Source organism: Crinia signifera, chromosome 1, assembly GCF_055691185.1.
Source record: "Crinia signifera chromosome 1, ASM5569118v1, whole genome shotgun sequence".
In the NCBI taxonomy this organism is placed as follows: Eukaryota; Metazoa; Chordata; class Amphibia; order Anura; family Myobatrachidae; genus Crinia; species Crinia signifera.
In genome coordinates, this window is record NC_139217.1 from 156,459,233 (window position 1) to 156,472,042 (window position 12,810).

General features: G+C 42.6%; 1 protein-coding gene across 2 annotated transcripts in view; it reads right to left on the reverse strand.

Annotated features, from left to right (window-relative positions):
• Positions 1 to 513: 513 nt before the first annotated feature.
• The window catches only part of LOC146026741 (uncharacterized), a 61,099-nt gene continuing 48,802 nt past the window's right edge, over positions 514 to 12,810 (reverse strand). For both annotated transcript variants that reach the window (XM_083157666.1, XM_083157675.1), the window contains 5 exons: positions 8,730 to 8,806; positions 8,545 to 8,627; positions 7,719 to 7,817; positions 4,135 to 4,257; positions 514 to 910 (listed from right to left, as the gene is read on the reverse strand). In XM_083157666.1, the coding sequence (XP_083013792.1) occupies positions 797 to 910; positions 4,135 to 4,257; positions 7,719 to 7,817; positions 8,545 to 8,627; positions 8,730 to 8,806 (496 nt within the window). In that variant the 3' untranslated portion in view covers positions 514 to 796. The remainder of the gene's footprint in view (positions 911 to 4,134; positions 4,258 to 7,718; positions 7,818 to 8,544; positions 8,628 to 8,729; positions 8,807 to 12,810) is intronic.

The window sequence follows — 12,810 nt, forward strand, 5'->3', positions numbered from 1 at the left end:
TGTTAGGTACTAGCGTGGAAGGTTTGGCAAAATATGCCTTGTAAGTGATTGCCCCTTTAAACAAATGTCAGAGTTCAGCCGGCATCCCACACAATCACCAAACTCAGGCGGCATTACATTTGGCCCTTTGAGGGTTTCTAATTATCCCCACAGAAACAGCTAGAGCAAAAAATGGATGGCTTTCACTATTTACAATGTTTCTCTGAATGTTTTTTTTAATATATATATATATATATATATATATATATATATATATATATAAAATATAGCCCCCAGCACTGTAATTACCCACAATCAAAAATGGGATATCCCCCACATTGCGGCTCTAATGGTATTTTGCTACATCCATTGTATAAAGCCAAATTTGTATTTATTGTTCTAAGTGAATAGGGACATCTAGTGTCCAGAACAAGAAAATTATTTACATAAATAAACATTTACCACACAAATTCATTTCATACTTTATTTAATAATAAATGAATGAAATAACAATAATATTGAAGCCATCATTATCTGAATTCTTCATTCCACAGGTTTGAAAGAACCACTGCTCGACCTCAATATATCAACAAACAATACTTTTCAAATTTTTTTTTATTTCTATATGTAACAATAACACACACTATTCTGTTCCCAGTACATATCTGTCTCTGATTTCCAAATTCATGTTCCTTGATATAATTTAGCAATTGTGTCAGAGCAATTTTATGATATTAATTAAAATAACGTAATTACTGATCAACAAATCATCCCCTAATTATCTAAGCTTAAAAAGTTCACATAAAATGGGAGCAGTCTATTGAACTGTTGCTTTGTTTTCTTTCATTTTAATGTATTTTTTTACAAAAAGGTTAATGTCCTTCTTTTCCAAACAGTATGTTGTTTGCTCTTGAAGGACTTTCAAAGAATCCTGCAATTAGAAACATAATCATATCTTACCACATGTTACAAGATGTGAAGTATCCAATACATTCTCTTTATGTTTTCAAGGCTCATGCAGAACATCAGCTCTATGGCATATACTGTACATCTGCAGCCTCGTATTTTCAGGAGATCAGAGTGGGGGTTGCTAAGGGAGGGACTGTATCTCAAACCCCCCCCCCCCCAAGGACCAAATGAAATTATTTATGGTCAAATTCATAGGCAAAACCACTGCTAGTGTCTACCAATCATAAAACGTGAACAATCAGAAGCATAACTGTACATTTATCTCTGGGGTGAAAATGGGAATACTCTAGGGCAGCGGTTCTCAAACTGTGGGTCCTGACCACCTCAGCATTGGGTCACGACTCCATGTTGCTGACCATCAGATTAGTGTGTCTGTAGAGGGAGGGACAGGGGATAACTCATTAAGTAAACACCCTCTGCTTCCCTTTTTCATCCCCCTTTTCCATCCCCTCATTACCCACTGCCTCCCTGTCACAATAGCGGTCATTTTACTTCACTGACCACACATGTGGCAGCCATTCTGTGGTAACTTGCTGGGATCTTGTAATAATTTTTTTTGTCTGACGGGGTCCCAGAGCAAAATTGTTTGAGAACCCCTGCTCTAGGGTGCTGAGATGCAAGAAAATTTGAGATCCACTGATTTAGGAAAAAAAGATGAAACCATGTTGCATAGTAAGGGGGAGTAAAATGCACTGATCTCATCACCCTTATACTAGTAAACTTATATTTATACCACTGGCACCTCATATTAGCAGAGGTCAAAGTGGGGGGAAATGGTAGAACTGAGTTGCACCACCTGCAATGGTAAGGTGTAACTAGTTCAACCTCCACCGTGGCTCTGCACAGTAATTCTAACAGAAAAACATTATAATTTGCAGGGGTGCCAAAAACCCTACCACTGGCCCTGGCTCTGCCTATTGGGGGAGTGGTGTAATTAAGTGGCCTTTAAAAATGAATTTTCCCACCTCTTCTGCATTACTTGCTCACCCTGCTTGCCATTTTATATGTACCAGATATTTACCAGATAAAATAGCAATAGTGGTGTCTTTACCCCCCCCCCCCCCCCCCGACGTCTGTGGTGTCCCCAGCATCCACAGAGGCCTTCAGAATCCTCTTCAGCGGCAACTCCTGTCCCAGGGGTGCATTATGCGGGTGTGCGGGTGTGCCAGTGCGGGCGCAAAATACACCCCTGGGACCAAAGATGCCGCTGAAGACGATCCCAGAGGCCGCTGTGGACATCAGGGGACGAGGTAAGTATGAAAAAAGGGGTTGGGGGGATAAAAAGAACCTACAGTAAATATTCTGAAAAACCACGGTTTTTGGAATATTTCCATCTTTGGAATACACGGATAAGGGAGACCTGTATTTTGATCAAAATAAAAGATAAAAATGAAGTACAGGAACAGTCCATAGGTGGACTCTGAAGTAATGTTTTTACTCCAAGCGCATATCTAGTCAGATCTGCAACCCCATAAATGTGGGGAAAAGATGATTCCCAAGGCCCATCCCTAAAAATGGGAAGATGTAGACCCATGTATGTGCAATGTGGAGGAACAGGTATATTGTCTCAAACAGAAAAGCTCTGTATGGCCATATGAAATACAGTTTTAAAAATGACATTAGTACAGCGGTCCTCAAACTATTTTGCCCTGGGACCCCATCAGACAATAAAAATAATTATGGGACCCCAGCAAGTGACTGCAGAAGGTCATCACATCACATGTGTAGTCAGCAGACAGCACATACATGGCAGCATTGTGGAGGCACAAAATGATGGGAGGAGTCTAAATAACAGACAATTCAACTGATGTAGTTGAGAAAGGGAGTTGGGTGGGGAGGAGCCTGCACTAGAAGTGGAAATATTTGAAAGTAATTATCAAATGGATAGTAGGTTGGGGAAAGGACTGACAATAATTAAGAATAGAGAATTTCTAATGTAGCATCACCTACCAGCCTTATGCCCAAGGCTATGGCTTTAAGAAGAGTGATGGCTTTCAATCGTTGTTAGTAAGCACCATTGCACCCATGGAATTTGCGGCATTCTTGTTAATACAGCATATGCTTTTGTGAAAATCTCTTTAGATAGCTACACCATTTAAAGGTATAGGTGTATTAACCATTTAAGAACTCTTCATAATTATACACCGCTCTGCTTTGAGCCCGCTAAGGTGATTCCACGTGCATTTAATTGTTATTTAGCCACTCTCACATCCATCCATACTGTGTCTCCCACTTTTGTGGTTTATTGCCTCACTGAGTTCTCATAGCTATGTGGTTTTGAGTGATTGATACTGCATGCATGAAAGAGACATCTTTGCAATATATGTGCAGGATTGAGTGGCTTGGTTGCTGCATATATACATTGTTGCCAGATTGGGATATTGTTGTGTAACTAACGTTTCTCCAATTGATACAATTGTGCTTACAATATCATAGGGCATTTCTGATTACAAGCTCTATATAAGCCAGCGGACCATGAGGGGAACTTATGCAGGTGCACAAGTGTAAATAGTGTGTATTGTATATACTTCATTTGTTTTTTTTGGATTTAATTTAGCTGACTAATGATTATAATCCTTATCTCATTTAATTGAGAAAAAATCTATAATGCCCATATGACAAAGGCATTGAGGATATATGAAGGTCAGCCATTCCTTTTACCAGTCCCATTATAATAATTTTCTTCAGATAATTCGCAATTGAGAGGCAATTATTTTTGACTTACCATTAGGGTATATACATTTTGGTCAAATAAATATATCAGAAAATCTATATGATATAATTCATGCAAAATAGCCACAGCAGCATAAATTAACATATGAATTACCACCAAATGTTTTTGCACAATAGTATTCTTTATTAAATTTAATTATTTCACTTGGCATATAAAAATATCTAAAAAAATATAAAAATCTTTTTTCCAGCAGTTTAGCAAGTCTTAGATTGGGGATTAAGAGTGCACCCCACCCGAGTTTCTTTTGTCCTTTCAATTCAACTGATGTTTTAGACTCCTTTAATCACTGACTGAGATTAGAAAAGTCATCAGCCAGATGGTCAGCAACATGGAGTCGCGACCCCATGCTGAGAAGGTTGGGAACCACTTTAGGGTCAGGACCCACAGTTTGAGAACCGCTGCATTAGTATGTAGTTAATCATCAAAATAAAGTAAGCTCTATGAAGTTTAACCTTAATTGCCTGTACTCTGCTTATCCATAGCATTGCCTTCCTGTCATCTGGATCCTTAGAACGTCTTACAATTCCATTATAGGCTTGTCTTAGGTGTTTTACTTCAATAATGACAGCAGTGATCTGTTAAGAGTTTAACAGCTTTAACAAACATTAAAATGAGTATAACAAACATTGAATATGCTTAATGGGAAACCATGATAATATTTTATTATAGAAAATAGTAAATATTATTATTATCATCATATTTATATTCTTTCAAGTTATCAACAGCACCAGATATTAAATAAAACAATTATACATCAGAACATGAGCTAACAAAAAGGTAATAAACACAAAGATCCAGGGGTGGAGTATGGAGGAAGTGAATGATTAAGTAGAGCAAGGAATGGAAATGAAGTGCACTGGTGGCATGGATGCGAGGAGGAGGGAACTAGGACTTGCTATAACTTATACATAAGGTATTCCCATGTAACCAAGAAGCATTATCCAGGTGGGCGAACTGAGAAAAAGAGTAGATGTGTGATTAAAATAGTTGATTAATCAATTAGGATTAGTGCTCATCAATGGACCGCAGCACTGACCATGGAGTGCAGGGGCGGAGGGTAAGCACATATATAAATACAGGTACATGTTACCATGCTGATCCCCTGGGTATCGCCAGTGCTGAGTGCATCAGAAGCCCCCCCCCCCCCCCCTGCTCTCTATGGTCAGCGTTGCAGCCGCTATTGGTGATCATATGGTCTTATGAAGAGGTGAGTCATAAGAGAGTGTGTGGAGTTGTGGATGTTGGGAGAGATTCTGTGAGGTGAGAAAGTGAATTCCAGAGCAGTGGAACAGCACAGGAGAAATCTTGGCTGGGGAGAGAGAATAGGTGACCAGAGTGGAGGCAAGCAGGTGGTCGGTGGAAAGTACAGAATGGAATGAGAACCAAAATAGGAATGTGAAGGATGTTGAGTGGTTTATTCTTCATATTCAGAGTCAGTTTAATCTGCATTCTGTTGTAGCCAGTTACCTACTAACTGCCATGTTACAGGCTGTGTTTAAAAAGTGACAGCAGATTATTGGTTGGTAGTTTATCTCTCTCCAAGGCTTAGTACATTTTCCCCAATATCTGAAAAGTATGTGTGATATCACCTTTGTGTACAGAAGTCTAGGTAAAGTAGTTTTCCAATTTTGGTCAACTACTCCTTTATTTCACCTGTTCCTTGTGACTCCCATTACATCAAGGTGAGACAACATGCAATGCTGCTTGCACAAAGTCGCAGTGCTGAATCCATCCATCCCTCTTCAGTAGAGGGGCATGGTTAGACAGCTATAGCGGCAGTAAGCTCCTGTGTCACTACAGCCAGTGGCGTAACTATGGAGGGTGCAGGGGGTGCAACTGCTATGGGGCCCGGGCCTTCCAGGGGCCCGGGGGCTAAGCAGGCACCCCCTGCACCCATTAGACCTTTTTTTATTACGTTGTGCCTCAGCAGCCGCAGCCGCAGCGCCGTCCCGTGACCCCGTCCGTCTTTCTTCCCCGTGCCTCCTCTTCCCCCCTCCGCTGGCAGCACCTTTGGTCTGGACCGTCACCTGGTCAATAAAGGGGAGGAGCTGGCTAATACAGCCTCTGCTCTCCCAGACTCCCCCCTGTCTCTCCAACGCTGCCGGGGCTCAACGTCACTATCTGGTGACCAGCCCCGGCGTGCAAAAGAAATACTGCTGCTGCTGGCGCTGGCATAGTGCTGGAAGCCAGATATCCGCACCGCTGAGGGGACGCCACTGAAGAGATCCGCTGAGGTCCCAGCGCTGATGTGGAGTTAACAAGCCATCTCTCTCTCTCTCCATTGCTCTGCCCCTATTCTTTCTCCTCCCATTCTTTTTCCCCATCTATCTCTTTCCACCCTTCCCCCTCCCTCTCCTTCCTTCCCCCCTCTCTCCACCATTTCCAACTGTCTCCCCCCCCCCCCCCTCTTTCTCTCCCCATCCTGTCACTCTACCTGGCACTGTCTCTCCCAGAATCTCTCCAACCCTCCAACATTATCTCTCACTCCTGCTCATTCCCCTCCCTTTTTCTCTTGCTCCTCTCCTTCTATTCTCACATCCCTTCTCTTTTCCTGACCACCCATCTCCCACCAGCATAACTTTTGTCTCCCAGCGGCATGAGGGGGTGGGGTGGGGGGCCCCATAGCAAAAGTTTGCTATGGGCCCCAAAGAGTTCTAGTTACGCCTCTGACTACAGCAAATGAAAAGCTAGAAAGCATCCCAGCTTCAGGTTATGGGGGACTTAGTGGGATCTCCAGTATTTGTAAGGGAATGTGGAGCATCAAGTGATGCCATCTGGCAAGTACCCCAGTGTTTTACAAGATGCCACCACTGTCCAACTCACCCTTGCACGCTTGTAGAACATACTGCTAGTGGTACTTAGTAGGTGTAGGTGGTGCTTTAGGTTGCATAACCTGCATATCAGGAAGGTCTCCAGAGAAACGAAAGGCTCCCTGCCAGTTAGCACATGGCAGCTTTTTACATAGATCTAGTGACTTGTAGATTTACTAAGATCCCTCTGAGTTGCCATTTGGAATAATAGTAGTCCACACAACAACACCTGATGAGACCCTAAATGGTAATTCCATTCTAACTGCTACATGATCCATTCTGTGTCACAAGGATTATCGGATTAATTAACTAACGGTGAGCAATTAGCTCTACCAATTAGTAATTTGTGCATCACAAACCTTTTAGGGTCCTGGACAGTGGCGTTTTTTTACCTATGTGCTGCAGCCCCCCCCCCCCCCCCCAGGTAAAATCTGCCACTGGAAGTCTGACCTGCCAGTCACCAAGGCAGTCTTATTGGGAGGTGTTCCCTCCCGGACGCCTTTCTGTGGGCTGACGGGCAAAATCAGCAATTGCACATGCGCAGTACCTATATCGGTACTGCGCACGCGCTGGTCCAGTTGCCTATCACTTTTATTGTACAGGTGCCGGGACCAAGATTCCTTCTATGGGCTGTTGCCGAAGCAGCCCGTAGAAGCTGGCCGCATGCGCAGTACATATGTTTGTACTGCGCATGCGCCAGTCCCGGAACCTGTCATCATAGGACAGGAGACGGGGGGAGAGCGGCAGCCCCCTCCCCAAAAAAGGTAGGAGCCGCCACTGGTCCTGGAGTATGTACAGTCGCATGCAGTGGGCCTATAAATCTGAATGAACTGGCCTGACAAGCACTGGGGTAATGTTTTCATGTATGAATATCCGGACTATTTTGTCACTGAGTGATAGCATGCCTTTCCCATCACAAGACCAATATATCATGAGCTACTACAGAATATGTTGCTTTTCCATCTTTCATTTTCAGAATGATTTAGGACTTACAATAAACTCAGCAGTATTTCTTTTTAGTTTTATTAAGGTTCCTAATAGAAGCGGTCTGAGTTTTTGCACTTTGAAAATGACTATTTTTGACCTTCAAATCTTGGTGTACTTTTTAAATAAAAACATACACAATAAATCTGAGTAACCTGAGACATGCTTCATTTACATATAACCAACACCAAGATTCACTCTAGTTGTTGGTCTAAATATTTTATTTCATTCATTATATGTACCTGATTAACTCTCCTGTGATAGTTTTCTCTTAAGTCAGAGTGTTCATTCAGAAGTTCTTCTACTACTTCTCTACTTTTGTCACTGGTTGTTTTACAATCCTACAATTCAAGGAAATAAAAGAGAAAAAAATACACCCTTCTGAAATAAGTTGTTTGAGACGATCCAAGGTTGTACACAGTTATTGATATTACTTAAAACATATGATTACATATATGTGGCTTTAGGTATTGATCAGAACCTCTAATACGCAGAGCACCTTGTACACTTTTTAGCATATCACTTGAATGAACACCCTTTGGGTGTCCTACTCATTTGCTGCTTAACGTCACCCGCCACCAAGCCGAACACCCCCCACCGCCAAATCCCTGCGGTAACATGCGAGGGGATGTATGTGAACACAGCCCCTCTCATGCAGCCAAAGGGGAGAAAGATCATTTGATAGGGAGAAAGATCATTCGATGGTCCTGACAACCATCAAATGATTTCTCTCCCCTCCAGAAATAAAAGTCAGTCTAAAATGAGTTTTATTTCCGTCGAAATCCACCGAAAAGGGGGCGGGCGCTGACATCATGTGACTTCAGCCACCCACCACTGGCAGGCATCGGCGAGTCTGTGTTCCCCTGCCCGCGCCCAGCCCTCCTTCCCCACAGCGAACGGCCTGGCGAGTATGTAACTCGCCAAAACTGTTCAGTGCCAGGATTTGCACATGCCCAGAAATGCGCAGATATTCACATGCTCAAGCCCTGACCATCAGGGCTGGAGCCGAATTCCGATCGCACTGAGCAACCCTGAATTAGCCCCTTTGTTGGGTCCTGTATGGTTTACCTGTAGTTCCTTTAGCATTTGTAGCAGAAAAGGTAACACTTGCTCTTTTTCATGATCTAATCTTACATTGTTCACAAGAAGACCTTAAGCGAAGAAATAAATTATAAAAGAGACACCACTAAGAAGGCTGGAATATATCATCAAAAAACGTATAATGTTTCATTGTACATACTGAATATACTTACATTCTAATTTTCTGAGTAACTCTGCCAGATGTTGATAGCAAGCAACAATAATCTCAGTATTCATTTCAGAACATTTACTGCAATTAAAACAAAAAGTCTTATTATCCAAAAATGAACTAAACCGTCCAACACTCATTTGGTAATTACCATGTGCTTGGGACTACAAAAGCCCAGGGCCAGACGTCATGCTAAAAAATGGTAATTGAAAATTACACTTGTAAGCACAACATCACAATGTTCCAATAAAAACTGACAATTATCACAACACACACAAGCAAATCTAGGCTAAGTATGAATGTGTTTTCTAGTGTAAACAATAAAGGTCCATACACACTGGGCGTTTTTTTTGGCCCATTTTGGCAATTTTCCTGGAGTGGATGAGTTTCCATAGCAGGATGCTATGGAAAGTGGTCCACTCCAGTACTCATCTGCTGGTAATACCCCCCCCCCCCCAAACACACACACACACACCTTTCTTCCTTTAACAACTAATTTACAAGTATACTGGAATATACTGTTCTCTTGATATACCAAGTTTGCTTTGACAAAAAAAAGCCTAAGAACAAAATTTTGCTCCCGATGTTTCATTGTACCTAATTGGATGGGGCATCCAATTAGGTACAATGAAACATCGGGAGCAAAAAATGGTAGTTCGCAATTTTTTCCAATCCTTCACCAATATTTTTTTTAGAAGAAATCCCTAAAATAATAATACTTTTTTGTGTAAAAACACACAGGTTCAATTGTGTTTTTGCTGCCGCAGCCCTCAAGAGTCAGCTCTTATCAAGGAATTTTGTTTTGCTTGCCCGAGGTAGGTTAAACAAAATCCCCTGCACGTGCTGGCTTATCAGGGCTAATAGGATGTAATAGATTGTAAACTCTCACCAGCAGGGCCCTCCTCGTGTGCTTTTTTCTCTATTAGTATATATATATATATATATATATATATATATATATATATATATATAAAAAAGAAAAAAGGGGGGGATCAGAGTGCGCTAAAGGACAATATACGTCACTTAAAAGGTAGTATATTTAATATAATATATAAAAAGTACACATATACATTATGTACAATAAAACACCCTTCTTGGGAGTATTACAAATAAACACAGTACAACAATTGATAAACTCCAGTAGGATTCGCGAGTTCTCTGAAACCAGCGAATCCTACTGGAGTTTATCAATTGTTGTACTGTGTTTATTTGTAATACTCCCAAGAAGGGTGTTTTATTGTACATAATGTATATGTGTACTTTTTATATATTATATTAAATATACTACCTTTTAAGTGACGTATATTGTCCTTTAGCGCACTCTGATCCCCCCCTTTTTTCTTTATGTCTATTCGATTGGGTCTTGTCTAGCAGAAGACCCTTCAGAGTTGCTGCTTATATTCCATTAGCGCAGGAAAGGGCCTCTCCTTTGTATATATATATATATATATATATATATATATATATATATATATATATATATAGAGATCCAAATCTGCCGGCACTCCAAACAACGAAATCAGCAAGCCCCGGTGCCCAGAGTAAAGCAATACACCAGGTCCAAAAAATAGCACTCGAGAGGCAGTTTAGTAAATGAAAAAGGATGTGTATTACATGTCAAGCTTTCGGGGTGTAACCCCCTTCATCAGGACACAATCCTACAGCAAATAACCAATGCACCATACAACATTTAAATACCTCACCAAGTGACACTTACCATGCCTCCACGCTGAAACCGGCAGATCGCTCTGACCGGAAGCTGTCATCCGGAAATGCACATCCGTGAACGCTGCGCTCCAGGGTTGCTAGGCAACCACTGTGCTTGCGTCTCACGGCAGCCATTGCCAAGATCGACCGTACCAGGCGCGTCTGTCAGTACAGTGCCAATGCATAGAACTGATGTGGCATAGCGTGTGGTAGGTCATCAATACCACCCGGGCATACATCACCGATTCACATAGGCTCAAGTGCCGCAAGCGGTCACCTATAGCCCAAGATCATCAGTGGCTGTATGCGCACTGCCGCGTGTCCAACAGGCTCAAGTGTTGCCAAGCAACAACCTATAGTCTGCCTTCTACGCTAAGTGCAACCCGGGGTGTATAGACCTCGCCAACCTATACTCATAGCAGTCTGTGGAGAAACATGAAACAGATAAAAAATAATAACATACATGCACACAATATAAATGGATAAATATAAACAGGTATATATACAAACAGACAAATACATCAACAATAGCAGAGAATTTACATTAGTGTATTCCAATTGATTTTATCGTTTAATCCTTTCGGATATATGGTATCAAGGCGGTAGATCCACCTTGATTCCATAAGTAAGAGGCGTTTCGCTCTATCTCCACCTCTAGGAGAATCCTGCACATGATCGATCATGAGGTATTTTAAAGAGGACAGGGGATGTCCCATCGCTTTAAAGTGGCGCGCCACAGGTTGATCAATGTCACACCCGGACAGTGACCGATCGATGGCAGACCTGTGCTGCCCCATGCGCTCGCGAAATGTCCTAGTGGTTTGACCCACATAATAATATCCGCAAGGACAAATGATCACATATATAACAAAGGACATTTTGCATGTTAAGACAGAGCGGATGGTATATTCTTTGCCACTATGTGGGTGTTTAAAGCTCTTACATGCCACCAAGTGCCTACAGGTAGCACAATTGAAGCAACTATAACAACCTGGCGGTTTCACATGTACATTGGGGGCTCTGGGGCAGTCAAGACCGGTCACGTCTGTTTTCATTAGACGGTATATATATATATATTTATTTATTTATTTTTTTTTACTCTTTACTTCATTCAATAAAACCTAACTTTGGGCCTTATTTTGGTTCACTCTTTCTAACAAAATCCTTCTTAGATGGACAAAACCATGTGCACTGCAGGGGAGCATATGCAAAATGTGCAGAGAGAGTTAGATTTGGGTGGGGTTTTACTTCAAAGTGAGATCTATATTGAAGTGTAGAAATAAAGCAGCCAGTATTTTCCCTGCACAGAAACAAAATTACTCACCCAAATCTAATTCTCTCTGCACATGTTACGTCTGCCCCCCTGCAGTGCACATGGTTTTGTCCATCTAAAAAGTATTTTGTCAGAAAGAGTGAACCAAAATAAGGCCCTTTGTTTTCTTGTTTTTGTTCATTTATGAAGGAGTTGAGAATAGAATAGTGTGGCGAGCGCAGCGAGCCCCGCGAGGGGACGCGGATACCTGTGAAGCCCGCGAAGGGACGCGTTTACCTGTGAAGGTATCCGCGTCCGCTCGCCACGCTTCGGGCTCGGTGGCTCGCTGCGCTCGCCACACTATTCTATTCTCAACTCCACGCCGACGTGGATAGTGGGGGTATGAAAAGGTCGGAGGACGCGTACCACCGCCCCTCGCGGGCTTGCTGCGCTCGCCACGCTTCGGGTTCACGTTGATCGTGGGGTGGCGTTAACAATTGTGGGGGCCATTTCAGACTTCAGGGGGACTATTTGGGCTCTGTGGCCCATTTAACATTGTTTCCTATGGAAAAATCGCGGGCATTGAGGCATTGAACAGTAAAATCACGTCCAATCACACTTTTAACATTGTTCCCTATGGGAAATCGCGGGCATCGCGTCGCACCCGTTTTTTAGTGCATTTGATGGCCGCGATGCCCGCGATGGGCGCCGTGCTAGGTAAAGAGTACCAATTGTTATTTATCTGCCATCAAATTCAATGTTTCTGTGTTGTAGAACATTGGCAAATTGTATAAATATTGTAATTGCATCCAACTCTGAATGAGGCCCAGAGTTCTTGTCTGTTTGCTATTATTTAGTCTTATGGGGCCCACACATGGGCAGATTAGCTAGATCACTCAGAACAGTCTGTAACGTACGTGGGTGTATGCAGCGATGGTGGTGGGCTGAGCCCTCAGCTGGGAATGCTACGCTGACTCTGTTGGCCGTCCCGGGCAAGTGACCGCAGGCTGCAAGGTGCTAGGCTTCTCCTTTAGTCGCCGCGTTCGAAGGAGCGAGTTAAGCCCGCTCCAACCCCGATGCAACCAGGTTTTATGTGGGGACAAACCCACGGTGACTGTCAGGGACT